The sequence below is a fragment of the Doryrhamphus excisus genome, chromosome 10 (assembly GCF_030265055.1).
Source record: "Doryrhamphus excisus isolate RoL2022-K1 chromosome 10, RoL_Dexc_1.0, whole genome shotgun sequence".
NCBI lineage: Eukaryota > Metazoa > Chordata > Actinopteri > Syngnathiformes > Syngnathidae > Doryrhamphus > Doryrhamphus excisus.
Window position 1 is genome coordinate 465,229 of NC_080475.1, and position 26,643 is coordinate 491,871.

Consider the following 26,643-nt stretch of genomic DNA (forward strand, 5'->3'; position numbering starts at 1 on the left):
ATATTCCTTTCCCCAATCCGATTGAGGTATCTTGTACCCGCTTAATCGGAAAGTTGTCAGACTGCGTTCTTTCTTCTTCTGTTGTTTATTGGCGGTTGGCAAGCAGCTTTTGTGTGCATTAGCGCCATCTGTGGAACAGAATCTAAACCCTTCTATACGCCATTCACAAGTCCAGTTTTATTAAAAAAGAAAATACATATCTATATAAAACATGTGCCGAGCTTAATTATAAAATATTAGCAAGATTGAACTTTATCTATTCCTGTTCCCGGGTGTGTTCGGGCAGCTCAAGACGTTCTTCGATTTAAAAAAAATCGGCACTGGACTGCTGGGGAAAATTTGTTTTTGATTCAAACTAAATTTCGAGACTGAAGTTATTCCAACAAGTGAAAGAAAAACTGGAGGAAGTCGGTATCACGTGATGTTGGTGTTTACGCTTTACTGCGCATGCCCCATTGACTATTCTGGTTGATTATAGCGGCGCATGTAGACACGCCATTGGAATATTCCTTTCCATGTATACCATTGCTTTCGGAAAGGTCATTTGGAAAGATTCCATTCAGAAAGAGAAAAACTCCTCATGTAAACGTGGCTAATGAATAAGAGAGAAAGGAAATTTAGTCAAATCGATCCCTACAAGCACATGGCCCTAACTTTAATTGTAGTTGTCAAAGGTATAATCTATCTAGTCGTCCATTTTGTACCACTAGCTCAGTGAGAACACAAAATGCAGCGACATGGTTGAACTTTTGAGTCCCCAAATACCAGAAAACTCCCCAACGACGCCAGAAAAAGTTGACAGATTTGTCGCTAGTTGCTTTTGAGAAAGTACTGTATGTCGCCAGATCTAGCGACAAAATCACCAAGTTGCCAACACTAGCTACGTCTACATGAGGAGTTTTTCTCTTTCCGAATGACCTTTCCGAAAGCAATGGTATACATGGAAAGGAATATTCCAATGGCGTGTCTACATGCGCCGCTATAATCAACCAGAATAGTCAATGGGGCATGCCCAGTAAAGCGTAAACACCAACATCACGTGATACCGACTTCCTCCAGTTTTTCTTTCACTTGTTGGAATAACTCCGTATTGACAGTTTTTCCTTCGTCCAGTCTTGAAATTTAGTTTGAATCAAAAACGAACTTTCCGCAGCAGTCCAGTGCCGATTGCTTGCCTCCATTTTTTTAACATCGAAGAACGTCTCGAGCTGCGTGTTACGTCATATCTCAGCATTCGCGGAAAGAACTTAAACAGGAGAAGATCAAATTCAATCTTGCTAATATTTTATAATTAAGCTCGGCACATGTTTTATATAGATATATTTTCTTTTTTAATAAAACTGGACTTGTGAATGGCGTATAGAAGGGTTTAGATTCTGTTCCACAGATGGCGCTAATGCACACGAAAGCTGCTTGCCAACCGCCAATAAACAACAGAAGAAGAAAGAACGCAGTCTGACAACTTTCCGTTTGAGCGGGTACAAGATACCTCAATCGGATTGGGGAAAGGAATATTCCACCCCTGTGAATCCCATTATATATTCATTCGGATTGGCACTTTTCTTTCGGAATGAGGTGTATACAAAGGTTAGATTCTTTCCGTTTGAGCAAATAAACCGAATGGAATTGGAATATTTGGGTCCATGTTAACGTGGCTACTGTTTGAGAGCGATACAGAAGGTTTTGTTTACATAGAGAAGTTTTGTTTACATAAATCAGGAGCAAAAACCCAAGTTTTGCCTTTTTTTGCAAAAAAAGCCTGCGGTGATGCTGGAATCTACTAAGTCTATAACCTTTAATGTATATTCTTCTGCTCTAATCATGTTATGTTCTAAAAATACCTTGTAAAGCTGGTCTTTTTTTGGAATGAGTTGCACTAAAGGCCAAAGAAAAAGAAAAACATGTTTTTTTTAACTGATATCTTGTGACATTATGCATGACTTTGAAATCCAATTTATGACTTTAGGGAGGTTCCACTTTATTGTGAACATGGCTGCAGACTCTATAAAAAGGCAAAATACAATCAAAACATCTGCCGACTTGAGCCTGGAAGCATCTGAGTCAGTGGCCTGGAAGCATTCCATTTCAGCACCCAACAATCCAAACCTGTCATCACCTGACACTGTGACGGGACAGTGTTCTTCCTGTGTGTGTCATTTCATTGAATCACGGTCACAGTTGTCTAGACCGATACTCTGGTCTCGATACTCTACTCAGGATAGCGCAGACACTGACTAAGTGACTGACTGACAATAGTGCTGTCATTGTTGTGCTGAAGATGCTCAAAGGAGGTCTTTTCTTTTTTTTGTTGTTGTATGTGCTTACAGTATATAACCAGAACAAATGCAGAAACACATCTGTTCCTCCTGGCTTCGTGAGAAGAAGATAAAAAATCCAGGTGTAATTATTATGTTTATGTCTTTTGTGTTTTGGCAAGTTGTATTTAAATAGCTGTAATTCCCCTCATGTAATGTTCTTTCTAAAATCCATATTATTGTTCTATAATCATATAGGAAGGGCATATGAAGGGTGGTCAACAAAGCACAAAATGCTTCATGATAATAATAAAGTAATAGTAATAAATTGAATGTTTTTGTAGTTACAAAACCTGTTTACAGCTGTCTAAATACGGTTGTTAACATTATTAGAGCCCTGTAGCGATGAAATAACACCCTCATAGTCACCTTTGCACTCCTTTATTCTTTGTTTACACATTGCACAGGCTACAGCATCACTTCAGGGACATGAGAGACCTATAGGGACATATCACAGCAAGCTACTGAGCTAACTAATCAGCCTTGGAAATTTACTTATTCTAAACCTTTTATTTTAATTATTGGATTGCATATTGAAAGGGTGAAGGAAAATAAATTTCTGGGGATCACAATAGATGAAAATATGAGCTGGAAACCTCATATTACAAATATACAACATAAGGTGGCCAGAAATATTTCAAAATTTGTTCACAATCTGAACTCACTCCACACTCTTTATTGCTCTCTGGTTCTACCATATCTTACTTATTGTGTGGAAATATGGGCTAATAACTATAAAAGCCATCTTCACTCGCTAAATGTACTGCAAAAAAGGTCATTAAGGATAATTCATAATGCCGCCTACAGAGAACATACTAACTCCTTATTTCTAAAATCACTAATACTTCAACTTGCTGATATAGTTCATCTTCAAACAGCTAAAATAATGCATAAGGCTAAAAATAACCAATTAGCTAAAAATGTCATCCAATTCTTCTCTACAAGAGAGGAGAAATATGATCTCAGGGAAGAAGTACATTTGAAACACTTCTATGCTAGGACTACGTTATGCTAGCCATAGCATTTCAATATGTGGAATCAAACTATGGAATGGATTGAGTAAGGAAATCAAACAATGCACAACGATGAGCCAATTCAAGAAACAATACAAGCAGTTGATGTTTGCTAAATACAAGGATGAAGAGTCTTGAACCAGTCATGATGTGCTATACATATCACTATATTGACACTTACTATGGTACCCATTATGTCATTGGATGCTTATATCACCTCATACTTCGGTACGCAACAAAAAAAAAAAAAATTAACTATATTATGAAAGCAGGAAGTGAACAAATGTAACAGTTACTGATTGTAAAAGTACCAGATGGAGGGGTAGGATTTAATAAGCTTTGCTTCTTCCTACTCCTTTTGGACATGTGGAACTGTGAACTGATTATGGGATGCATTCAATTGTAATCTGATGCATGTTCAAATGAAATAAAACCATTACCATTATCATATTATTGTGTCCTTTAACATTGTTGTTTTCTTCCATCAAAGTAAATGTCCAGTTTAAAATAAATCGGCGAACAATTACAACAACATAAATACTAGGGATGTCCGATATTGACTTTTTTTTTTTTTTAGCTGAAAACCTCTCAATTACAGATACCGATATTAACCGGTAACATGACATATATCCTGTTGTGGAATGAACATACATATATGTTGTATACAACATGTTTTTAATATCAGTTTTCAGGATCTATAAAAAAAATCAGATACCAAAATCACATTTTTATGGTGACATCCCTACTAAATACTAATTCTAAACTTTCTTTTGCACAGTGGGGAAGAAGGGAAAAGAAGCCCCAAATCCAACCACTTCCACACGGAATGGGAGGAGAACTTTTCTTCACTCAATCACAGTGGTCCCCAAACGTTTTCCAGTGATAACACTATTAAGGAGATAAATAACACAATTTATTCAATCAATAATAATCAAATAACGTCTCTCTGTGTTATTTATGAAAAAAAATTGAATCTATTTTTCCTGAAAATTAACTCTCTGTTGCACCGTGCACAATTTTAACAGGTAAAAGTTTATCTGCTTAGTTGTCTCTTACATAAATGACTCATACTTATAATCCTTTTGAGGTTTCCAGTAGGCTTGTAGTCACCCCTGTTTGCAGCCGTCTCTCTCATCAACTTCTTTATACTTGCTGCGTGGACCTCGGAGTAAGTATAAAGGCTGTTTATACTTGCCTCCTCACGGCAAGCATGAAACAGACTTTAATCATCAATCATGTGGCCAGACTGGAAAAAAAAATCATAATGCTTGTCTGTTATTGTTGAGGGGGCCGGGTCATAGCTCAGGGACCCCTGTTCCATCACGGCAGGCAGTGGATGGTCACGTCATCAAGGGTTGCGGTTGAGTAAAGATCATACCGCACCAAGTGATATCTTTGGTTAGGACAAGAATTACAATTCCAATATATGTTTTTATTAATCCAAATATAATATGCGGATGGATAAATGGGCAGTAAAATGCACATTTAGTTAGAAACTTTAATGTTTAATATGTGCATGTGGTGAAGAGACACACCATGTGTTGTCAGCAGACGGGTGCCGGCAGCACCGTAGAATTGACTTTTAAAAGCACTTAGTTACTTGATGGCTATTGTGGCCACTGGTGCAAATTATTGTTGGGACATTTTGCTTAATTTAACAACCAAATGTCAACATATGCTAATGTAACCTCTTGTCTCAATGGCTGCAATAAACCCAACTGGTAGAAATTTAAATGTGACTTGAGTTGAGCTCAACTCAATGTCACATTTTTGACCTCTGCCTTCCCAAATGTTCTTCTGAATTAGGGGTGTGTATTGGCAAGAATCTGGCGATACGATACGTATCACGATACTAGGTTCACGATACGATATATCACGATACTGTTATCAAGGCGATATTTTTTTTTTGTTTTTCTTGTAGTTAAAGACACCAGCAATATGCACTTACTAAACACATTTTTATTCCATTAGAACAGTATGTTATGCTGTATCACAAACTTGTAGTCACAAAAGTGTAGCATTTGGATAAAAAAGCTTTAACATCCACCTTCAAATTTACAAAAAAAAAAAACCCATAAAAAACAAATAAATTAAATTATGTCTCAAGATCCTGCTCAAATGTTCACATTCTATTAGCAGTGAAAAAATGCAGAGTATACAGTCCCTGACTTATCCACCATCAGAACAGCATTTTTGTGGAACAAAGTAACTAACATCAGTAAAAAGTCCTTTTAGGATGCTTGAAATAACCATTATTTAACAAAATAGTGATATCAATTTGAAAAACAAAAGACCTGCAATATCACAGTACTACTTTTGTAGTATACATTTGTGAATCTCGTTCAACGTCCTTGCCTAATTGACTACGTAAGTGCTGCCACCTAACGATCGGAGGTTTAAATTCAAATCAGAAATGAACCTTTGCTGTGTCTACACTTAAATAAATACCGTATACAGTCTATGACAGGGTTCTCAAACACGCGGGCCACATTTGGCCACTAGTTTAGGGCCCCGCCTTGATTTGAAAGTTTAATGTTAGTGTGGCCTGCGCAAGTTTGATATGGATGCTGTATGGTATCATGTACCCAGAAAAAATTATTACGTTTGATTAATGTTCATGTTAAAGGTTAAATAACTGTTAACAACAGTCAAATGAATATTCCTATTATTTACACTGACTCATCACATGAAAGACCTGTCACACATTTTTACAATTAGCGGTCTAACAATGAGGGGGGCTGGGCAAAGGGTCAGAAATCCACAAACACACAATCCCCTTCTCCAAGCGATGGAAGATGCATGTGGAGAGATTCCAGCGGATGCTTTCCATGGCTGGATTCGCCATGCTAAGCGATATTTCCCCCGCTGCTTGGCCAGAGAAAACCTTGCATGTGATGTAGTTGAGGTGCTGTGGCCTGACCCAAACAGAAGACGTGATGTGATGCAGGATAGTCTTTTGCTTTGTTATTGATTTTTTGTTTATGATTATTATTTCTTTAACTGAAGCTGTATACATTAGATGCAGACCACTGTATGTGGAACTTTGTGTTGGCTGTGATGAACACTTTGTACAGTGTTTTTCTGTGGAAAATAAATAACTGTTAATAGTTATCCTCCCTATCCGTGTGGAAGTGGTAAGTTTTTGGCTATTTAAGTTTAAAGGAAATAACTTGACTGTATGTGGAACTTTGTGTTGGCTGTGATGAACACTTCGTAGATTGTTTTTCTGTGAAAATAAAAATAAATATTTCTGTGTAATTTTGTGTTCTGAGTCAAAAAAATACAAAAAAATTCTAAAATATTTTGCAAGAAGTGTCACACTGAACACAAAAAGACCCAAGTCATGATGAATATGATGTAATCACAGTGTTTTACACATCAGTGTTCAACTGGTTCATATAATGCTGTTCATATAGTGGTTTGTGTGTCTCATTTGGAGACAAAACACCATTTTGAGAAGAATCAAGACTGTTTTGGATGTAAAGTTTCATTTTGCAGGAGAATTAAGGGCTTTTCAGAAATGTGTGAGTGATTTTTTTTATTTGTGTGTAGAGTTCTGAGAATATGAGGCATCCTTTCCGAAAATGTGTTGAAACAATCGAGAAAAACTGTAAAACTGCGGCCACTTGGAGATGACTTCTTCTTAGCTTAGTTAGTTACTTTGTTGAATAAACACACACAAACATGCCAAACCTGTGTGTGTGTGTGTTGTTGTTTGAGTTACTTTAGAGGTTCAGTGACAGCTGTTCCAGTTGGCCTCCACGGAGAGCTCCACTTGGAAGTGCTTAGTTTGAGTTTAATCCCCCAGAGAGAACAGGAGCTGGGAGAGTGCCAATCTCTTCCAGACTAAATTAAAAGAAGCATACGTCGGCTCATGCATCACCTATTTATTAACTTTCCTCTACATTTTACGCTTGTTCAGTTCCTAACAGTCCATGTTTGGAGTTCCTTCTGTCACCCAATCAGATTCAAGTTTCCCTTGTGTTGTCTTAGTGATTAAACGCAGTGTTTCAGTTAATTATCTGTCAGTATCGAAGTCCTCGTGTGCCTCCCGAGACAAGAACCGAGACTGACAAATACTGGCTTCCTAAGTCCCTGCTTGAATTCAGGACTTCACATTATTCATTCCGTCTCTTTCCTGTCAAGAGAAACATTCCAAGGAGCCAATTTTGTTCACTTCTTGTTGGAAGCTTAAGTGAAGTTTCATCACATTTAACACGCCTCAAATTTGGACAAATTCTCCGTAAAGCAAAAGTTGCCTTTAGGGTCTTGTGTAGACCCCTTATGCTGATGTAGTCTCCATTTTACCTGCTCAGGAGCTACAAGGGATGCTTTCATTCCGTAGTCACAGAGCCCGTTTTTTCCCTTTTTCCTGCCCTCTTTGCTCCGGAATGTTCTCTTTTCAACTCCTGCCTTACTCTTCATGGGCCTAATGAGAGGAAGTTACGTTTTCTTTATGTGGTACATTTGCTCACCAATTAAGATTTCTATTTGGAGAATATGGAAGGACCCTCTCGGCCGTGAGTAAGTTAAAGACCATTAGGAAAAAAAACAACTTAATGAGACGACCGCACAACTGGCGAATACTGTCAACACACCCTTCAGCTTCTAAGGAAATAAACTGTCGTATTTATAAAACATGTAATTGGATGGGGTTGAGTAGAGTTTAACAATTGAAGTGGTTTTTGATGAGCGAATGGGATTTTTAATGGGGGGGCCGAGCAGCTGGTCGCCGTTGATACGCTGTCATTCATCAGGAGAACTGTAACAGTGAGCTCCAAATGAGATGCAGGGCAGTTACAATGAAACCAATTTGGCAGCGTCTGTTTGGGCAATTCCAGTTAGCAGTTAGAAATTGGGGGGGAGGAAAATAAAATCAGAGAGAGAGAGATATTTGCATCTTCTGGTTTGACTTATTTAACAGACCAAACCATCTGCTTCCAAATTAAACTCATGGGGAAAAAGACTAAAGTGGAACCTCAATTCTCAAACACATAAAATGTGAAGTCCAAGCAAAAAGATGCCTTCAATGTCAAAACGGAATCGATTCAACAACAAACAAATCAACACTGCATGCATTTTTTTTGTTTGTTTGGTCATTTAAGTACACTTCCCATTCCCTTTTTCAGGACCATTCTCAACAAGGGGTGTTTAAAAAAAGAATATCCACGGCAATTGCATCCAAAACAAACACTTCAACAGAATCCAAGTCCTTTTTTTGTCCACCGTTACCAAGTATTTCATTGGCATAGTCGGGTATGATTGCTGCTTGTCATGTGGACGACCAAACTCAAGTGTTTTTCTATTTCCTGGTTTCGTTCAACTTTTTGTTGGCTTTGACTCTCAACTGGTATTGAGCAGTTTTTTTTTTTGTGAACAAAGGACTTCGATTTGGATCGTCTGTGACTTCTGGTATTGAACGTTTGAAAGAATCTAGACTGCAATGTTGGCTTTTTCAAACTGGTGAGCTGCAAAATGCTTTTCAATTGCTATGTGTTATTAGTTCATTTAATTTGATACTTATCTGACAGTTAATGTTAAAAGTAATGGTAATGGTTTTATTTCATTTGAACATGCATCAGATTACAATTGAATGCATCCCATAATCAGTTCACAGTTCCACATGTCCAAAAGGAGTAGGAAGAAGCAAAGCTTATTAAATCCTACCCCTCCATCTGGTACTTTTTTCAGGATTTTATTTATTTATTTTCAGGAAAATATATTCAATTTTATTTCATAAATAACACAGAGAGACGTTATTTGATTATTATTGATTGAATAAATTGTGTTATTTATCTCCTTATTAGTGTTATCACTGGAAAAGATTTGGGGACCACTGTGATTGAGTGAAGAAAAATTCTCCTCCCATTCCGTGTGGAAGTGGTTGGATTTGGGGCTTCTTTTCCCTTCTTCCCCACTCTGATAAATGTGCAACCGAAAGTTTAGATTAGTATTTCGTAGGGATGTCACCATAAAAATGTGATATTGGTTGATATTGGTATCTGATTTTTTTATTGATCCTGAAAACTGATATTAAAAACATGCTGTATACAACATATATGTATGTTGATTCCACCACAGGATATATGTCATGTTTTTCAGCAAAAAAAAAGTAAATATCGGATATCCCTAGTATTTATGTTGTTGTAATTGTTGGCTGATTTATTTTAAACTGGACATTTACTTTGCTGGAAGAAAAAAACTATGTTAAAGGACACAATAATATGATAATGGTAATGGTTTTATTTCATTTGAACATGCATCAGATTACAATTGAATGCATCCCATAATCAGTTCACAGTTCCACATGTCCAAAAGGAGTAGGAAGAAGCAAAGCTTATTAAATCCTACCCCTCCATCTGGTACTTTTACAATCAGTAACTGTTACATTTGTTCACTTCCTGCTTTCCTAAAAATTTTTTTTTGTTTTTTTTAATTTTTTGTCACATACCAAAGTATGAGGTGATATAAGCATCCAATGACATAATGGGTACCATAGTAAGTGTCAATATAGTGATATGTATAGCACATCATGACTGGTTCAAGACTCTTCATCCTTGTATTTAGCAAACATCAACTGCTTGTATTGTTTCTTGAATTGGCTCATCGTTGTGCATTGTTTGAGGGTCTTACTCAATCCATTCCATAGTTTGATTCCACATACTGAAATGCTATGGCTAGCATAACGTAGTCCTAGCATAGACGTGTTTCAAATGTACTTCTTCCTTGAGATCATATTTCTCCTCTCTTGTAGAGAAGTATTGGATGACATTTTTAGCTAATTGGTTATTTTTAGCCTTATGCATTATTTTAGCTGTTTGAAGATGAACTATATCAGCAAGTTGAAGTATTAGTGATTTTAGAAATAAGGAGTTAGTATGTTCTCTGTAGGCGGCATTATGAATTATCCTTACTGACCTTTTTTGCAGTACATTTAGCGAGTAAAGATTGCTTTTATAGTTATTAGCCCATATTTCCACACAATAAGTAAGATATGGTAGAACCAGAGAGCAATAAAGAGTGTGGAGTGATTTCTGATTGTGATTATGCTTTCTGCTTTAATGCTTCATGGTTGTCATGTTGTGGCTACAGCAGATTACCGCAGGTCTCCATCTTGTGTCATCTTTGCCTGTGCTTGAACAAATCCGTCAGTGGTTATTTAACACTATAATCTGAAATGGCAGATGAGAGTCAGGGTGTTTTATTCCCTCTTTGCAATTGGATCACAGTGTCTTTCGAGGGCCCATGAGGACAGTCACACAAAGCCACAGTTCCATCCGTGTCGGCGCTCGTCCGCAGGTTGGCGGTTCGGCTTGTTACAGTTTTTCTGTGCCTCTCCTGATAATAGCGTGCATGTTGGATTCCAAATGCCACCAGCCACCTGCCAATTATACGCAGCGTGTACACTGGACTATGTCTATTCAACATAACAAGCATACCGAGGTGTGCGAAAATGCTGTGGACTGAGCCACTATTTGATTTGTATTTCAGTTTCACTCTTTCGCTTCCACTTGTAACCTTATGGCTCACTGTTGTTGAGGACGTCCAAAAGTGGCTGCAATATAATGAGATGCTATAGGAGTCTGGAAAAATCTGTTTACTAAGATAACAAGTGACAATTTTGACTGGCACTCTGACGTCTATTATTGTAACAGTAGGTATTTTCTTTATTACTAGTGTCGTTGTAGTGTTGAGTGGAGTACCTGGTATCATGCTCTGTTACACCCGCAAATGTAATAACTGCCCACAAACGTAATACAAATCTGCAGCTTTGAATGTAATAATCCCGCAAATGTAATAAATGTAATACTGAATTTCCTGGAAATTTCCAGGAAATTATTACATATGTCGGAAAGTGAAAATCTGTAAATGTAATAACTTCCCACAAATGTAATATGAGACAAAATAATGATCTTTATGGTTGTTGTTCTTTCTTCTTTTTAATGAGGGAGAAGGTGTAGATGTCATTTTTAACAAAATATATATTTTTTTTGTGGAAAAAATATTATTTAAAGAGTATCATTTGAATACATTAAAGAAATCTTTCATTATTTAATTATAATTAATAAAAAAACCACAATTGTGATATTGCAATTGTTTTAATAAAATGATTATTACTATTATTATTATTATATTTTATTATTTCTTTTGATTATTTCCTCCCATATACACACAAAATCACACATACAATAATATACTTTTACTTTTTTTTATATATGTTTGTACACCCACAAACCCAGCGGGTTTTAACCGTACAATGCAATCTTTTCTTGATTTAATTCATGAAATTCATTAATTTTTGTTGAATTGATTCTTGGTGCTTTGTAAATATTGTTGTAATATTTACACCAATGAAGCAAATTTGATTCTAATTGAATGAGAAAAATATGAATACTAAAAATCTTTCTGCTCTTTCTGGTCATTTCTGTACCACAATGCATTGTTACAGTCGTAATTATGTCAGTGCCAAAAACAACTTCTGCTTTAAAACAATATGCAACGTTTATACTAACCATTTTTTTTCCTCTCTTCCCTATCTAGTGAAGTACATGAGAGAGGCCACGCCATACGTCAAAAAGGGCTCACCTGTGTCAGAGATCGGATGGGAAACGCCCCCGCCAGAGTCCCCACGTTTCAGCAGCACTCCCATCACCTCTTCGCTCTCCTCCCCGTCATCCCGGACCCCTCCCCCTCAGCCTTCCTTGTCCCTGCAGGGCGACAGGAGATGCATACCACTCAAGATGTGTTGCGTAACCCGAGCCATGACCACAACAGACCCAGACAACAGGTAAACTACACCTGCAAAAATAGTTCCTTCCTGTGCTTATGTTGACATTTATTCACACATTTATTAAATGTGTATTTTTTTTAGGCTGACATGCAGAATATATACTATTTAATGCAGGGGTCTCAAACTCGCGGCCCGTGGGCCAAATGCGGCCCGCGAGACGCTAGTTTGAGGCCCCCACCTTGATACCAAAGTTTAATGTTGAAATGACAGCTTAAAGCTGTGTGCACACCGGACACAATTAACATGATTTTGCCCCGCCCATACTGTTACCCTACCCTGTTATCCAGATGGAACTGAGTTCGATGCTAACTTGCTAATTGGGTAAAATTAGTTTAATTAATGTTCATGAATACATGTTTAGAAGGGTTTAGATTCTGTTCCACAGATGGCGCTAATGCACACGAAAGCTGCTTGCCAATCGCCAATAAACAACAGAAGAAGAAAACCACGACAAAGAAGAACGCAGTCTGACAACTTTCCGCTTGAGTGGGTACAAGATACCTCAATCGGATTGGGGAAAGGAATATTCCACCCCTGGGAATCCTATTATATGCTCATTCGGATTGGCACTTTTCTTTTGGAATGAGGTGGATAAATTCCGTTTGAGCAAATAAACCGAATGCAATTGGAATATTTGGGTCCATGTATACGTGGCTACTTTTCCATGTTTTCGTCATTTATGGATAATGGCTCTCATTGTTGTTCTCTGTGGTCCCAAAGCTTTAGAAATGGCTTCATAACCCTAACCCAGACTGTTAGATCTCAATTATTCTTGAGTGGTTAGCGCGCAGGCCACACTGTTAGGAGATCAGTTCGATTCCACCCTCGGGCATCTCTGTGTGGAGTTTGCATTTCTCCGCTTTCCTCCCACATTCCAAAAACATGCTAGGTTAATTGGCGACTCCAAATTGTCCATAGGTATGAATGTGAGTGTGAATGGTTGTTTGTCTATATGTGCCCTGTGATTGGCTGGCCACCACTCTCGCCTGAAGACAGCTGGGATAGGCTCCAGCACTAGTGAGGATAAGCGGTATAAAATGAATGAATGAACGTTGTGAGGAATAGAAAGTTTTGTTTTGCATAACTCTTCTGCTGTCCTCAGACCACCTTTTCCTTATCTGGAAGACATCTGAAGAAGAGTTTGGATAATTTCCAGTTATGTTAGGAGGTGTCCTCAGGTTAATTGGGTTTTAATACGACAATGATTGAACAACAGGGCGTCAGAAAGCGGTGTACTGTTTGGTGCTGCAGTGGTGTCATTTTGTCTGTAATTGTCTCCATTTCGTTCTTATTTCACATCAAAGTTTTTAGATTTTTACACCATGTTAATAATGTATTTGCTGTAAGGCAATACATATTATGCTAGCGGCAAAATATGTTTATTAATCTTAATCTCACCTATTTTATACATATTACTACTTGTGAACTGGTGCATCCAAAAAGGTGAACAAAATCAACCCCCTTTTCCGTGTTGTCCTATAATGTGTCTCAACAATCCATCACATGATGGCACTGTTATTAATGTTATTAATACCCAAAGTCACAAAAATTGACAAGCAGAATCGCTTGGTTTAACTTGAAATGTCTTACACAGTTTCAGCTCATTTCCTTATTGGACTTTTTAATATCATTGCTAAACTTGGCACACAGCTTGAGACTGAGCTGGACAGGTCTATAAAATTTAAGCAAGATCATCTGAAAAACATGGCCGCCATCGACCCAAATGCCAGATAATTTTCCATACAAACGGCAATGACAAGAATAATGGCCAGCACATAACTTTATATTCTAGTTTGCATCAATATTCCCCTAACTATAAGGAAACTGGCTGCATGGCGGTCGAGTGGTTGGCACACAGGCCACACAGCTAGGAGATCAGAGTTTGATTCCACCCTCGGCCATCTCTGTGTGGAGTTTGCATGTTCTCCCCGTGCATGCATGGGTATTCCGGGTATTCCGGTTTCCTCCCACATTCCAAAAACATGCTAGGTTAATTGGCCACTCCAAATTGTCCATAGGTATGAATGTGAGTGTGAATGGTTGTTTGTCTATATGTGCCCTGTGATTGGCTGGCCACCAGTCCAGGGTGTGAAGACAGCTGAAATGGGCTCCAGCACCCCCGCGACCCTCGTGAGGATAAGCGGTAGAGAATGAATGAATGAATATAAGGAAACTTGCTGCCTATTATTTATGTTTATTATTAACTTTGAGTGATGCATGTTGTGTATATAACATCCGACTACTTTATCCTTTATATCTGGTCTCTTGATTGTTCTGCCTCACATGATTTCTTGCTGAGTTAGGTCACATTACTTTTACAGTGTCTAAAGACCAGTTCTTTTATTGACAGCTGAGTAAGAGTTTAAATTATATTACCGACTGCTAGTATGGCAATACTAGCTTCCATGGCAATACTCAGATGAGCACAGAGCAAAATATGACAAAGGTATTGGTTCACAGCTCTCAACTTCTTGGAATTTCCTGTGTATAATCTGCTTTTTCCTCACGCTTAGAAACTATTGGCTGTTACAGTGATGCTTAAAACAACATTCATGGCTAAAAACGACATTTCCCTTGATCATAGCAGGCACTGAATATATTACTGTCTTAGGAATGTAAATAATAATCGAAACATTTAGTCGACAGTCTTCAAGTACTTGAGGCAAAATAGAGTGCACTACTTGGCTGCAATGAGCAGAGGTGCTGCTGATTTTGGCTCAAATAAAATAAAAAACCAGCATGACGTCAGCAATGGGAATGGGTTGAGCTACATTATTCCATTTATACGACACAGTCCTCAAAATAGGAGTTCAGAACATACACTGTCCCATCAGTCCCCATTAGCCACGTTTACATGAGGAGTTTTTCTCTTTCCGAATGGAATCTTTCCAAAGGACCTTTCCGAAAGCATTGGTATACATGGAAAGGAATATTCCAATGGCGTGTCTACATGCGCCGCTATAATCAACCAGAATAGTCAATGGGGCATGCGCAGTAAAGCGTAAACACCAACATCACGTGATACCGACTTCCTCCAGTTTTTCTTTCACTTGTTGGAATAACTCCGTATTGCCAGTTTTTCCTTCGTCCAGTCTTGAAATTTAGTTTAAATCAAAAACAAACTTTCCGCAGCAGTCCAGTGCCGATTGCTCGCCTCCATTTTTTAAAATCGAAGAACATCTGGAGCTGCGTGTTACGTCATATCTCAGCATTTGCTGAAAGAACGCACCCGGGAACAGGAAAAGATAAAGTTCAATCTTGCTAATATTTTATAATTAAGCTCGGCACATGTTTTATATAGATATGTATTTTCTTTTTTAATAAAACTGGACTTGTGAATGGCGTATAGAAGGGTTTAGATTCTGTTCCACAGATGGCGCTAATGCACACGAAAGCTGCTTGCCAACCGCCAATAAACAACAGAAGAAGAAAGAACGCAGTCTGACAACTTTCCGTTTGAGCGGATTGGGGAAAGGAATATTCCACCCCTGGCAATCCCATTATATATTCATTCGGATTGGCACTTTTCTTTCGGAATGAGGTGTATACAAAGGTTACATTCTTTCCGTTTGAGCAAATAAACCAAATGGAACTGGAATATTTGGGTCCATGTATACGTGGCTAATGTCTTAATGAAATAGAGAACAAAACAATTCTGATATTATTAGTGGGCGTGTTATGGGTGATCTACTATGATTGTGGGCACAATTTTTAACATCCGCCAAAGTCATGCAGATAGCCCTCTTTGAATGAGGAGTTTGCATGTGCAACCTACCTGCTTTTACTACAATCTATTATTAAACTGTGACATTTACGATTTATTAGGTTATGATATTCATGTAAACATATTGTGCGTTCTGCCAGTGCTATTTTGCTCCTGTGACAGACGCAGTCCTCGTTGCACCCTCTTGGTACATCAGGTTTTCAAGTGTTTTTATGCACACAAACCTTTAGTAGATCATAAACCTTATGTAGTTTACACTTCTACTTAATCTGACTGGCCAAGAGACTTGAATTTTTGAAGTGTCTTTTCTTTCCAAACATAATTTTCTATTGTCCCCAGTCCCTTATGGATTTGTTAACCGAGCCCATCTGTTGTGTCATGTTAAGCAAGCGTACAATGAGTCCATTGCAGGGGTGTTTGTGGATACATGGGCTTTGAAAATGGTTCTCCCAACTCACATGAGATTCAGTTGAGTCAGTCGACTTGGAGGCAATTAGCTTAGCCCACAGCAGACTTTTGTAAAAGTGGCCTGGTCAGTGTTATGAACTTCTATGTACCTCTAGCAGTTGCTGAACTGGTCACACGTTGCAGGGTAAAGACACCTTGATATACGTAAATGGTGTGTATATATGTGTATATTGTGTGTGTGTGTGTGTATATATATATATATATATATATATATATATATATATATATATATATATATATATATATATATATATATATATATATATATATATACGTATATATACGTATATATATATATATATATATATACGTATATATATATATATATATACGTATATATACGTATATACGTATATATATATATACATATATATATATATATATATATACGTATATATACGTATATATATATATATATATATATACGTATATATATATATATATATTCTCTGGGTAAAATTGTTGATTTGTTAATACTTGGGTTGTTTATATTGTTTTTTTATATTGTGTATTTTGTACTTTGTACTGCTTAACTGATTCTGTACTCTTGCTGCTGTGCAATGCAAATTTCCCCACCAGCCATGTTTACATGAGGAGTTTTTCTCTTTCCGAATGGAATCTTTCCGAATGACCTTTCCGAAAGCAATGGTATACATGGAAAGGAATATTCCAATGGCGTGTCTACATGCGCCGCTATAATCAACCAGAATAGTCAATGGGGCATGCGCAGTAAAGCGTAAACACCAACATCACGTGATACCGACTTCCTCCAGTTTTTCTTTCACTTGTTGGAATAACTCCGTATTGCCAGTTTTTCCTTCGTCCAGTCTTGAAATTTAGTTGGAATCAAAAACAAACTTTCCGCAGCAGTCCAGTGCCGATTGCTCGCCTCCATTTTTTAAAATCGAAGAACGTCTGGAGCTGCGTGTTACGTCATATCTCAGCATTCGCTGAAAGAACGCACCCAGGAACAGGAAAAGATAAAGTTCAATCTTGCTAATATTTTATAATTAAGCTCGGCACATGTTTTATATAGATATGTATTTTCTTTTTTAATAAAACTGGACTTGTGAATGGCGTATAGAAGGGTTTAGATTCTGTTCCACAGATGGCGCTAATGCACACGAAAGCTGCTTGCCAACCGCCAATAAACAACAGAAGAAGAAAGAACGCAGTCTGATAACTTTCCGTTTGAGCGGGTACAAGATACCTCAATCGGATTGGGGAAAGGAATATTGCACCCCTGGGAATCCCATTATATATTGGCACTTTTCTTTCGGAATGAGGTGTATACAAAGGTTACATTCTTTCCGTTTGAGCAAATAACCCGAATGGAATTGGAATATTTTGGTCCATGTATACGTGGCTAGTGAGTGACGAATAAAGGCATATCTTATTAGCCGCACACACTAAATTTAAAGAAAAAATAGATTTGCACATATATAGGCTGCACTCAGTCGCATGCTAATATGGGATATATATAGAACACAAAGACGTTACACAGAAATTATTGAAACTTTTGATTAAATAAATGCTTTTTTCCCAGACAGTGAATGTAATTAGACAAAACAGTAGCCTACCAAAAAAGTAATCGAACACCGCCCTCCTCCTCCTGGGAAATTCAACCACTAAACCACATAATTGAACAGCCTAATAATTCCTTCATCACACATTTTGTCAGCCTCTCTTTTGTCGTCATTCATAGTAGTCCAGCCTTTAAAAATTTGTCGGTGATAGGAGACGGTTGGTGGTCCAGGCAGTCCAAACAGAAGCTGGAGTCTTTCTACACTTGCTCAAGCTGACTTTAAGATGCATCAGATCAAAACACGATAGCTGAATAAGACCTCAAAACGTTAGCTTCCACTTCACTCATCCATGTCACTACTTCCTGACACTCCACTCTAAGCATTTAGTGAAATTCTATATCAGCCACTGTTTTTTGTCTCACAAAGTCAACCTGAGAGTGTTGACCTTTTTATAAATGACTGATGGCAACAAGAGTAGTTTGAAAAGGACTGTCATGTTAACAAAATCCTCAAAAAAAAATCCTCCAAATGTAACGTTTAACTGTCACAGTTCAAAGAGGGTTTGATGGCAATTTTAGCTGCACTTTGACTTACACACTTTAAGAGCATATAGGTGGGGTTGAACATTCACTTTTGCTGGCGGTACTCTTGACTTCCTTCCGTTATAAAAGATTTTGTGGTCAATATCTTGAACCACAATTTCATGTGCCAAGGTGACGCACAGAGAGCTTTGTTTTTGTAGTTTAGTAAATCAAAGACACATTTACTGAAGGCATATACTAGAATGCAGTTTTGAGGAGTTTGACATCCTTGGACCTGCTGAAATGGAAAGCGAGTTTTATACTGTAGACGCTGCTGGAATTATTATGTGGTGTATGTCCTTCAGCAGGCAGCAAAAGAGCACATCTTGAACTTTGTGATTGCTTCAACGGCATACATTTGGAGACATTGAAGATAGTCAACATTGTTGGTAGCCCAAGAAAATGCTGTTAGCATTGGTGATTTTCATGCTAGTCGGTAGGGGTGTCGGTGTACCACAGGTACAGGTCATCCAGAAGTTTAGTATCAGACTGGGAACTCAGTCTGACTCAGTGGCATCTTAGAACAAACACTAAACTCATCACTCAACAGTTTAACACTGAAAAGGTATGCCTAATAAACATACAAACATGTACCAATATATGAGTTTAACATGAAAAAAAAACATAATTATGCAGCATACAAAATGGATACTTGGCGCTGTGTACTAGAGGAAGCCAGAGAAGCCCCGAGCGCAGAGGGAGGCTGACATCATTGCAGCCTCCCAATTAACGCGTTGCTCAGATGCAATGTATTATGAGAAAAATTACCAATTGTTATATTGTTCTATATAATGACCTCATGTGATTTCCAATGGGTTGACGAGCTTGTTGTGAGTGCACTGATAGCTTGTGATTGGATCCTGCCTCTCTGACTCGCGAGTGGCACGGTGTTTAAACAATTAGTAGTAGTTGGTAATGGTAATGGTTTTATTTCATTTGAACATGCATCAGAATACAATTGAATGCATCCCATAATCAGTTCACAGTTCCACATGTCCAAAAGGAGTAGGAAGAAGCAAAGCTTATTAAATCCTACCCCTCCATCTGGTACTTTTATAATCAGTAACTGTTACATTTGTTCACTTCCTGCTTTCCTAATATAGTTTAAGTTTATTTTTTATGTATTTATTTTTATCACGTACCGAAGTACGAGGTGATATGAACCTTCCAGGAAGTTCAACTTTTATCTCGTCAGACCATGTTTCCAAAGGTTTTGGCAACCAATTGAGACCAGCCTTAATGCAGGCCGTTTTTGCCCATTTTTATCCAGTGGCTCTCACTGTGGTTCATTGGAGACCAAAGGCTTTAGATATTGCTTTATAACCTTTTCCAGACTGATACCTTTTTAATTTTAACAGGAGGGGCAATCACTTTTTCACACAAAGTCATGTAGGTTTGATTTTTTTCTCCCTTAATAATGTAAAGTTTAATTTATGAACTGCATCTTATGTTCAGTTGTGTTGTCATTGACCAACATTATATTTGTTTGATGATCTGAAACTGAAATTGGCTGAAATTGAGTAATTCATCATTCTGTGTGCATTATATCAACATACTAACACACACACAATTAAGATGATGAAAGGATTCCTAGAATGAAATCAACTCTAAAAGAATCACTGTCCATTCTTCACATGGATGTTCTGTTTGACTGTACAAAAACCGAAATATCATTTTGGTAATTATGCCCGTCGAAAAACACATTCTACCAAAACTGAGTCATAGAAAAACTGAAGTTCAGCTGTCATCTGATCTCCATCCTGTATGTACTATTTTTATATGTCAACATTATTTATGGTAATGGTTTTATTTCATTTGAACATGCATCAGATTACAATTGAGTGCATCCCATAATCAGTTCACAGTTCCACATGTCCAAAAGGAGTAGGAAGAAGCAAAGCTTATTAAATCCTACCCCTACATCTGGTACTTTTACAATCAGTAACTCTTACATTTGTTCACTTCCTGCTTTCCTAATATAATATTTAAAAACAAATTTATTTTATTAATTTTTATTTTATTCTTATTTATGTATTTTATTTTTTGTCAAACATCAACTGCTTGTATTGTTTCTTGAATTGGCTCATCGTTGTGCATTGTTTGAGGGTCTTACTCAATCCATTCCATAGTTTGATTCCACATACTGAAATGCTATGGCTTTTTAACGTAGTCCTAGCATAGAAGTGTTTCAAATGTACTTCTTCCCTGAGATCATATTTCTCCTCTCTTGTAGAGAAGTATTGGATGACATTTTTAGCTAATTGGTTATTTTTAGCCTTATGCATTATTTTAGCTGTTTGAAGATGAACTATATCAGCAAGTTGAAGTATTAGTGATTTTAGAAATAAGGAGTTAGTATGTTCTCTGTAGGCGGCATTATGAATTATCCTTACTGACCTTTTTTGCAGTACATTTAGCGAGTGAAGATTGCTTTTATAGTTATTAGCCCATATTTCCACACAATAAGTAAGATATGGTAGAACCAGAGAGCAATAAAGAGTGTGGAGTGATTTCCGATTAAGAACAAATTCTGCTTTGTTCAATATTGAAATATTTCTGGCCACCTTATGTTGTATATTTGTAATATGAGGTTTCCAGCTCATATTTTCATCTATTGTGATCCCCAGAAATGTATTTTCCTTCACCCTTTCAATGTCTACACCGTCTATTTGTATTTGCTGGTACGTGTCCTTTCTGCTGTTACCAAACAGCATGATTTTAGTTTTATTTAGGTTCAAGGACAATCTATTATCATCAAACCATCTTTTTAGTGTGACCATTTCTTCTCTGACCTTTCTAATGATTTTGTCTGTATTACCTCCAGAACAAAAAGCAAATAATACCAGCTTTAAGTTGTTTAGCCAAATCTCCACAAAGTGTGCTACCAACCATTAGGGGACTGACAAGCATATGTCTGTCAAATCTGAGTATGATTAGTTGAAAACATGGCCACCATCAAGGAAAATGTCTTTGTCGGGATGTGGGCATGATTTAGCAATTAATTCCCCATACGTCCAAAGCATTTTCAGTCATTGTTGGACAGGCGCGTGCTATAAATGTCTTGTTCTCGGCTATCGGCAATCATAAAGCACTTATGGTTGCATTAATGATCACCTTTTTTGTAGTACTACTCAAAAGAACACTCAAGGGAAAATACCTCCGTAACGTAACATACGTTTTATTTAGATAATTCCCTCTAGGATTCAGGATTTCTGATGTACTGTGAAGCGACAGAGCGTTTCATATGCAGTGAATCCTGCCACTGATACCTTTTTAAAATGCATATTCATGGAAAACATAAAGCCCTGCTTGCTGACACCCAGAAGCATCATAGGGTAGAAATACTCCCGTATGATAAAAAAGAGATTAGTTGAGAAAATATGTGCAAAATTGCCCACAGAGAGGCTATCAGTGTTTCTGTTTTAGAACAGAATAGATTTAAAAATACAGCAACATACGATAAATCATTTCTTTCTGAATTCCTCTTATAAATTGGCTCAAATATGTCAAAACTGAGACGTCAAACTGATACAGTTGATTCGTCTGCGCCCGAAAGCTCAAAGGAGGATAAAACAGAATGATAAACGCCACTGAACTTCTTCACCTTTCTAATAAAATTCCATTCTCAGACAAGTGGAGCTGCACTCCCCCGATGCTCGACACACTGTGGTGCTACGCTGCCCAGACCAACCATCTGCCCTCACTTGGTTCTCCGCCATGCATGCCGTCACATCCACACTGGCGCAGGTCGGTCTTTTAAGTTATACAGCCTTTTTGTTGCATAATACATAACGGTATCTTTTAAGTCCATATAGTTCTAAATCATCATATCACCCAATCACAGCGGGCGCTGGCTGAGGTCGTCCGCCACAAAACGAGGTCAGGGATTGCTGGCAGCAAAGAGATAAGACACCTGGGATGGCTGGCTGGGAAGGTAAGTGTGTGTGTGTGTAAATTGAATGTAAATGTCTTTGTATTATTATGAGGACCAACTTTTGATGTAACGTTTCCTGTGAGGACAGTTTGACTCGCCCACACGATGAAAAGGTGGGGACATGTTAATGTGTTTTTTATTTCACTTTTAAGCGGTGTACTTATCATTAGCCATTATGAGGTAATTAAAGTATATCATCAGTAAATGCTTTCTCATCAAGTGACTTTTTTTTTTTCCCCCCATGAAATTGTCACGATTGGGCTTCACCCCCTCGACAGCTCTTAGTTTTCCTCTGTTCCTCTGTTGCTGATTCATGCCCTTATTTTGTATTCACTTCCTGTGTTGCTCTGTTCTGTTTTCCGTTGCTTTTCATTATCTCCTTTAGTTGTTGGGTCATTGTCGTTTTTATGTGGGACATGCTAGTGCGTTGTGCTGCTGCATAGCATTTGCTTAAACTTGAATTTACGACTTTATTTTCTTCGACTTTCCAAGAAAAAAAGTTGTAAATCCATGAGGAAAAAATTTCTTAAATTCACGAGAGTAAATGAGTAAATTTACGCCTTTTTTTCTCATAAATTTGCAACTTTATTCTCATGAATTTACGACTTTATTTTCTTCGACTTTCCAAGAAAAAAATGTTGTAAATCCATGAGGAAAAAATTTCTTAAATTCACGAGAATTAATTAGTAAATTTAAGCCTTTTTTCCCCTCATAATTTTGCAACTGTATTCTCATGAAATTACGACTTTATTTTCTTTGACTTTCCAAGAAAAAAATGTTGTAAATCCATGAGGAAAAAAATTCTTAAATTCACGAGAATAAATGAGTAAATGTAAGCCTTTTTTTCCCTCATAAATTTGCAACTTTATTCTCATGAATTTACGACTTTATTTTCTTCGACTTTCCAAGAAATTTTTTTTGTAAATCCATGAGGAAAAATATTCTTAAATTCACGAGAATAAATTAGTAAATTTAAGCCTTTTTTTCCTGATAAATTTGCAACTTTATTCCCATGAATTTACGACTTTATTTTCCTTTAGTTGTTGGGTCATTGTCGTTTTTATGTGGGACATGCTAGTGCGTTGTGCTGCATTTGCAATAAATACATTTTTACCTCAACTCTCTGCATCCTGGGGTCGCTACACTACACGACCATGCCCGAACATGTGACAGAAATGTCCTAATCTCATGTATATGAATCGTATTTATGTTTTTTTTTTCACACTTGACTCTTGTATGAGTTTTTTGTTAGGGTTAATAATAACAAACATGGAGTTCCAGGTTTGTTTAAAGCATAAAGAAAGTTGCCTTTCATTTTTTATCCTCAAATGCACAACATTATTGCTACTTAGCAATAAATTCTCATTATATTCAAAAGGTGACCCTTGAGCCCATAAAACCCTGGACTATGATTGGCTGAGACTGGAGCTTCAAAAGAACAGCTTAGGATTCCATAGCTGGGTTGCAGATAAAAATCCTGGAAGAAGAGTTATGCAGCGTTCTAATGTTGAATGCCAAGCCGTGTTGTGTGGCATATGCGTATGTGAGCTCTGATTTACGGGATTAACTGTGTGTGTTCTGAACAAAGAGGCAAAGGGGGGGGTTCTGCTTTAAATGATGGCGGTTGTGCAAGAAAGCAAATGGCTTACTCGTGTATGAAACAGCACCAGAAATGAATTAGCATTTTTAGCAGACAACCATCATCCTCGGATTCGGTTTTTGACTTCAGTTCAGTTCAATATACATTCTTTCTACTTTTGACGATCATGTGCTGCAGTGTACAGCTACATCAATGCAGACTTTGCAAACAATTTTGCAACAGGCTTAAATATATAACAATCATCAAACAGTGGATATATTGTATTATGATCACAGATTCTCTATGATGGACAAAAGTGCTAATCAAACATTTTATGAATGAACTGTTAAGTGTATTGGAGTTTGTGTGGACTACGATATTGCCTTCAAACATCTTCTCCATAAAGTCATACATTTACAATGTTTAATTTTCTTTAAATTTATGAGGAAAAAAAACATTGTAAATTCACCAGAATAAAGGTGTAAATTTAGTTTTACTTTTTTTCTCAATATGTATGAGGAAAAAAAGCAAATGCACGAGAATTAATTCATACATTTTAAATTTGCAACTTTATTCTCAGAAATGTACGACTTTATTTTTTTTTAATTTACGAGAGAAAAAAACGTAAAATCACATGAATAGCGTTGCATATTTTTGACTTTTTTCTCATAAATTTACAACTTTATTCACATTTATTATTAAATGTAAGACTTTATTTTCTTTAAATGTACGAAAAAAAACTTAAATTCCCGAGAATAAAGTCATACATTTATGAAAAAAATTCTTAAATTCATGAGAGTAAATGAGTAGCCTTTTTTTTCTCATAAATTTGTAACTTTATTCTCATGAATTTACGACTTTATTTTCTTCGACTTCACAAGAAAAAAATGTTGTAAATCCATGAGGAAAAAAATTATTAAATTCACCAGAATAAATGAGTAAATTTAAGCCTTTTTTTCCTCATAAATTTGCAACTTTATTCTCATGAATTTACGACTTTATTTTCTTCGACTTTACAAGAAATGTTGTAAATCCATGAGGAAAAAAATTCTTAAATTCACGAGAGTAAATGAGTAAATTTAAGCATTTTTTCTCATGAATTTGCAACTTTATTCTCATGAATTAACGACTTTATTTTCTTTGATTTCACAAGAAAAAAATGTTGTAAAGCCATGAGGAAAAAAAATTCTTAAATTCACGAGAATAAATGAGTAAAATTAAGCCTTTTTTCCTCATATATTTCCAACTTTATTCTCATGAATTTACGACTTTATTTTCTTCAAATTTACAAGAAAAAAATGTTGTAAATCCATGAGGAAAAAAATTATTAAATTCACGAGAGTAAATGAGTAAATTTAAACCTTTTTTTTCCTCTTAAATTTGCAACTTTATTCTCATGAATTTACGACTTTATTTTCTTCGACTTTACAAGAAAAAAATGTTGTAAATCCAGGAGGAAAAAAATTCTTAAATTCACGAGAATAAATGAGTAAATATAAGCCTTTTTTTCCTCAAAAATTTGCAACTTTATTCTCATGAATTTACAACTTTATTTTATTCGACTTTATAAGAAAAAATTTTTGTAAATCCATGAGGAAAAAAATTCTTAAATTCACGAGAGTAAAGCCTTTTTTTTCTCATAAATTTGCAACTTTATTCTCATGAATTTATTACTTTTTCTTCGACTTTACAAGAAGAAAATGTTGTAAATGCATGAGGAAAAAAGTTCTTAAATTCACAAAAGTAAATTAGTAAATTTAAGCCTTTTTTTCTCATAAATTTGCAACTTTATTCTCATGAATTTACGACTTTATTTTCTTCCACTTAAAATAAAAGTCGTAAATTCACAGAATAAAGTCTTAAACTTTAAAACGAATTTACGAATGAATTTACAACTGCATTTCTTGTAAACCTCTTGTGATCTTATGCAGATGTTTGTCATTAATGAATGAAAATTGCTCAGCCCTGAAGGACTGAAGGAAGGAAATGCTCTGTACTGAACACCATGTTGTGTATTTGTGCAGCAAAGTGAGAGTGAGAAGCAGTGCTGGAAGCCTGTGCTGGTGGTGGTGACTGAGAAAGACCTTCTGCTCTACGACAGCCTACCACGAAGCAATGACGCCTGGCAGAGCCCGGCACACACGTATCCACTTCTAGCAACACGGTGGGTGCAGCTTTACAACTCCGCAATCAGAAAATGCTAGCGGTGGCACTGTGAAATAAAATGGATGCTTTGATTTGAAGAATTTGTGGTCTAATAATGTTTTGGGTTTGTCCAGTCTGGTGCACTCTGGGCCTGACAGAGGTTCTCCTTACTCGGGCACTGAGCTCTTCTTTGCCACTCGGACCGGCACACGTCTCGGCATCGAGACTCATCTTTTCCGAGCCGAAACAAGCAAGGATTTATCCCTGTGGAGTCGACAAATAGTCAACGGATGTCACACTTCGGCTGAGATGATCAAAGAAGTCAGTACTAGTGAGTACACTGGCATGCATTAATTAACAACAGTTATTATTAAAATGCCTTGGAAAAATATGTACAGAGGAACCTTGGTTAGCACCCGTCTTGGTTAGCATGTTTTTTGGTTTGCGTCAAAATTTGACGCTACAATTTTGTCTCAGTTTGCGTGCAATATGGCATGCATCTTGTCATATTATTCATACGCTGCGTGAGTCGATCTGTATTTTGCAATACCAGCCATATTCAATATT

At 36.9% G+C, this 26,643-nt stretch overlaps 1 protein-coding gene across 2 annotated transcripts in view; it reads left to right on the forward strand.

Moving 5' to 3' along the window:
* The window catches only part of sntb1 (syntrophin, basic 1), a 69,646-nt gene that overhangs the window by 6,794 nt on the left and 36,209 nt on the right, over nt 1–26,643 (forward strand). Inside the window, exons 2-6 of one of the 2 annotated variants that reach the window (XM_058085382.1) lie at nt 11,870–12,116; nt 22,048–22,165; nt 22,263–22,352; nt 25,956–26,095; nt 26,211–26,397. In XM_058085382.1, coding sequence (XP_057941365.1) covers nt 11,870–12,116; nt 22,048–22,165; nt 22,263–22,352; nt 25,956–26,095; nt 26,211–26,397 — 782 coding nt within the window. Of the gene's footprint in view, nt 1–11,869; nt 12,117–22,047; nt 22,166–22,262; nt 22,353–25,955; nt 26,096–26,210; nt 26,408–26,643 lie in introns of both variants that reach the window. The other variant, XM_058085381.1, reaches the window with a different exon arrangement.